The 5,023-nt window shown below is 34.6% G+C and overlaps 1 protein-coding gene across 2 annotated transcripts in view; it reads right to left on the bottom strand.

The window, feature by feature from the left end:
* LOC110458404 (poly [ADP-ribose] polymerase 1-like) overlaps positions 1-3,732 on the bottom strand; it is a 30,296-nt gene extending 26,564 nt beyond the window's left edge. Inside the window, exons 1-4 of one of the 2 annotated variants that reach the window (XM_021510085.1) lie at positions 3,554-3,732; positions 2,782-2,802; positions 2,174-2,297; positions 1,579-1,703 (exon numbers count right to left, since the gene is read on the bottom strand). In XM_021510085.1, coding sequence (XP_021365760.1) covers positions 1,579-1,703; positions 2,174-2,297; positions 2,782-2,802; positions 3,554-3,676 — 393 coding nt within the window. In that variant the 5' untranslated portion in view covers positions 3,677-3,732. The remainder of the gene's footprint in view (positions 1-1,578; positions 1,704-2,173; positions 2,298-2,781; positions 2,803-3,553) is intronic. The other variant, XM_021510086.1, reaches the window with a different exon arrangement.
* Between the last annotated feature and the right edge of the window lie 1,291 nt (positions 3,733-5,023).

The following is a 5,023-nucleotide window of genomic DNA, read 5'->3' as shown; positions in this document are numbered from 1 at the left end:
CCGGCGCACGCGACCTCCCCCTATCCGTGACAAGAATTCATTTTTAGTGTGAAATATAAGACCGCGTTGATCGTATGACACCCCCTAGCACCGTTTGGTGTGTGCACTGAAGCCACTTGTGCATGACATCAACATTTGACCATAAGCTTATGCATGAATTTGACCGTTACTCTTGGAGAGGTATATCACAAATATGACTGGAACATCAAGTTGGATCACAAATGGATAACCTCTTCTCCCCTCTCCAATTAGACTCACCCTAATCCTAATTAGACTAGCTTTTTATTGTTCCATAGGATCAACACCCTGATCAACGAACTCTGCCCTGCGTGTAGATTTTCCTGTGGGGAAGTAAACTACCTATAGGTGTGAAACGTGACGAATAGACCACAATTACCAGTGTGTTATGCATGCAATTATAATTAGTGATGTCTTTTTATTATCTAGGCTTCAATCTACATTTTTATTTTCATTGGTGACCGACAATTACACCAAAATAAGAAATATAAACACAGTAGCTTTGTATTCAGAGAAAAATGGCAAATGTCTGCTAACCTACCTTTGCTAACAGTTTTTGGCCATCAAATTTTAATGCTTGAATAAGAAAGCTATGCGAGAAGCCTTTATCAACAATCCAGTGTCTACACAATTTTTTGAGAACTTTACATAATTTTTGCTACAGTAAGATTGACCATTAGTGAGCAGACTGCAAGTGGCGGCAATGTTGTTTTGATAATCTGAATAATCTTATGTAATCTGTGATGCAATAGCTTGTGAAACATGGATGAGGAGCGTTAATCTTTTTGGTGCCAACATTATAAATAGCACATGGTATTCCCAATTTGACAGTAGCAGTAAGTTATTAATTTTACTGGATAATAACAATAATTTAATTGGTTTCATTATACATCAGTTTATATTGAGAACAGCATTGTTCTGATAAAAGAAATCACTATTTGTTTACTTAATGATAACTTGTAGCTAGGTCTGGTAAATTCCATAACCATAGGAATTTTTTAAAATCAAACTATAAAAATAAATCATTTATTTCAAAATTAATTATACTTTGTCAAAATAAATATCATTGGTTGGAATTTCATGATAATATATAAAAGTACTGGTAATTACTGACCTGCTGGACAAGACACTGACATTAAAGTTAATTGTGTAACAAGTAATATAATGTACATGCGCTGCTAAAGTATTAAAATCTAGAATGGTGACACCCCCCTTACAAAAATTCTGGATCTGCCCCGGACAACGGTATGCTTGCTTTGATTTTATCATATTTTATTGAGTAAACAATAGGATTGAACATGCTTGCTTTCAGGATGTATAAAATGCTTATTACTCAATCATTGGTTAGTTAATGGTAATAAATAACTGATTGTAAAACTCCGTTTAAATCCCAACACTGAACTTTTTGAGAAATTAAATGCTTGTTGATGGATTATGATCCTCAAAAACATGTTTTGTCAGTTTTTAAGTGTGTTGCAGAGCTTACTGACTTTGTGGTAAGAATATTGTACAAGTTTGATCAGAAGCATAATATAACACTGCAACCAGGTTACTTATTACCTTTGCTATGTTGTCGCCACACCCTCTACAGCCACTGCGACCAGACTTTGCATACTCTGTTTCATAATCACCCGATGTGGCACCTCCGGCATCTCCTCCACCACCACCGCCTCCTCCTCCTCCTGCTGAACATCAATTATTGTACATTGCATAATAGTATATCATTTCTGTCAAACAGACATACTATTCAAAGCTTATCATCATTTCAAAAATCTTTGTTGCCCTCACTACACATAATATTAAAACCATGTCAAAGGGTCACAAGTGTTGTCAGTATGTCCCATTTACAATCGTATGTGGTATTAATATGTACGACAAAGCATAAACGATCAACAGTTCTGCCCTAAAACACACTTTTTGATGGACAACTTGACATTACAACAGATAGTTCTACCCGAACAACCATTCTTTCTTCTACTTTGCTAAAACCCATGCCAGTACAAGAAAATTTGCTGTCAGTGCCGATGAAAAATTTCAATAAACTATGGATTATGGGTTGGGCTAGTATAGAATATTTAAAATCTGCAGGGTAGTACTCCATAAATGATATTGTATACTGCTGGTTTGGTCTGGTATACAAGCATAATAAACAGACCTGCAACTTTCTCTTTTATCTTTTCTTGATCTTCCCAGCGTAGGGCATCGAATCCATGGATGTGGTTAGCATCTTCCACTCTGGCACGTTTCCAAAAGCAGGCAAAGTGGAACCAATTTGGAATCTACAACATGAAACATACATGTTTATCTATAATTAAGACATATGTTTATATATAATTAAGACAGACTGTCACTTTTAAAAGTAAAGGATAGGGTGAAACGTTGTGTAACCTAGAATAGTAGTACTGCACAATGTACAATATTATTACTTTTTGTATAATCAAGGTTTTATTTGATAAGGCCAGAAAAAACATTTCCCTACTTTCCCAATTGTTATAGCTACATTTCATGATTTAAGTGTATTATGTTTTGGCTAATTTTAAAATATCATTGTTTAATATACATTTTTTTTACACTTTTTCAAACTTAAAATATACAAGATCAACAAGAAATTAGGTGAAATAAACCTTAATTAACCGGCTGTCAGAATTGGGTCTGTGTGCACAATATACAATATCTGACTACTTGTTGTATGCTTATATTCTTTTCTTTTTTTGTAAATGCTTTACTTAATACTTTTGTACAACTCATGACAGTAATACATACCTTTCCATCGAACATAGGTGACTGAAAAGAGACAAAAAACAACTTAGATTACATTATACACATGCTGCTACCATTTTTGCAATCCAATCCCAGAAATCGACAAATGACTATCTTTCTTTTACCCTGTATACGTTCATGTACAATTTGCAACCATTTGGTTATATTTGCCTAGCAGTCCAGTACCTAAAATATTGTTTTGGATGGGGAGTTGGATAGTCTGCAGGCATTGTCACTAGTATAATTTCGGACACTTAAATATTTAAAAACATGATGAAATATTCTCAATTACTTATTAATGTATGAGGACAAACTATGTGTATGGAGACAATGTAAAGTTGAATGCAATTGTTGAGACTTGAGATACATATTTATTACATTTTTGCCAGTGAAATGTCGGATTCTATCAACTTGATAAAACTGATATCTTTCACACTGTGACAAATATCAAAAGTGTGAAAATATCACTTTTTAGTATTGGCCAATCACCGGCTGCTGGGTAAACAGTCACCTCTCAGATCGGATACCTTCAAAACTGCATCAAGCTTACAATGATCTTTTCCGCTATAAAGAACACAAGTGCTAGCCTTTGCTTCGGTTTATTTGCAGTGGTGATTATGATGTATGTACAAATCACCAAATGTCCACTCAAAAGCCAAAAAACAGAGGACGTACAGTAAAGCTTAAATGTTTTGGATGTGCAAGACCGAGCCGCTAAAATAGCACGAGTTTTTAAGTCTATCTACATGATGTCATTTGTTAATAATATAATCACCTGAACCATAATAGCCAAACGCAAAGAATCCTTGGAAATCGAAAGTGAACATGCTTTACACGAAGATCGGCCACTCTTTGCATATTCTGACTTGAAGGGAAGGTCCCGGCCGCCGTCCGCCATGCTTGACGCTGTTGTTGTGAAATGTGTATTGCTGATCTTTGCATTTTAGCACCGTGTGCAAAACCCGCGCCAAACTTTTGAAATCGTAGTGTGATGTATGCTTTAAACGGCTGATCACGAGAAACAAACATCGTAACGACTAGGATACCCATTACATTTGTTAGCCTTGCTATAGTTCAAGCATCGTTTATTTTGAGTTATTATCATCGCAATGCGTTATATTAATTTTAGAATATAATGTTATAATATCTTATTGAAACCGTGTTGAAACTTCTTAAAATTATTTGTAATATGTTATAGTAAAGGACCCCAGAGACGTATATATGGCTTTATACGTCTCTGAGGACCCCATTGGAAATTAAAAAAATAAAAAAAAACTTTCATGGCCCATCCTAGATAAAAGATTTCCAGTTCAAGATTATCATTCACTGTTTGTACCTCCAAAATGTTACGTGTTATGGTATGTGATATTCATACAAACTTTGATAGTCCTACTATATATGCTTTTTACTTGAAATAATATAATATAATAAAAAAGTAAAACATTTATTATTATGAGATTATTGACCTATAAAGCTTAAATCACAGGGACCTGATGATTTGTTACAGCTATATTTTAACCTAAACCACGGACTTAGATAATCTAATTCCGTGCCTAAACTAAGGCGTTCAGAGTAATTTTACATGTTTTAGGAGTTTGGATCGACTTTCGGTAAAAATGACACCCCAATGATCATTTACTGTGAACGCCTTAGTTTTGGTCCAAATATAGCTGTAACAAATGCTACTGCAGGTCCCTGTGGCTTAAATTAGCTAACAATTATAGAGCGGAAAGTTATAGCTATAGATCTCAAATCACTTTTCGAAACAGTCAGTATCTCTACCATTCAAACCTACATAAAAATTGCAGGTCTGATCAAAAACGTATAACTAAATCATAGACATACACCAAAATAGACTTGACGAAAGGAAAGTGTCTAGTCTTTTAGATCCAATTATGACGTTCCTTTTTAAAGGAAAATTTAATAATGATGAATGTTGCTTTGGGATTAAACGTTTCCCCTCTTGATTTTTATACACATAGGCAGAGACGTATATATTAAATACAGTTCATGATATAACGTCCCTGATGTAGGTACATGTTACTGTAAATATCCCTATAGATATTTCGTTTCATGTATAGTGTACATACCCCTAGATATGTCGTTTCAGTAGTATAGTGTACATACCCCTAGATATGTCGTTTCGGTAGTATAGTGTACATACCCCTAGATATTTCGTTTCGGTAGTGTACATACCCCTAGATATGTCGTTTCGGTATAGTGTACATACCCCTAGATATGTCGT

This window comes from Mizuhopecten yessoensis, unplaced genomic scaffold, assembly GCF_002113885.1.
Source record: "Mizuhopecten yessoensis strain PY_sf001 unplaced genomic scaffold, ASM211388v2 scaffold9563, whole genome shotgun sequence".
Lineage (NCBI taxonomy): Eukaryota > Metazoa > Mollusca > Bivalvia > Pectinida > Pectinidae > Mizuhopecten > Mizuhopecten yessoensis.
Note: the sequence above shows the minus strand (reverse complement) of the source record. Positions and strands in the feature narration are given on the sequence as shown.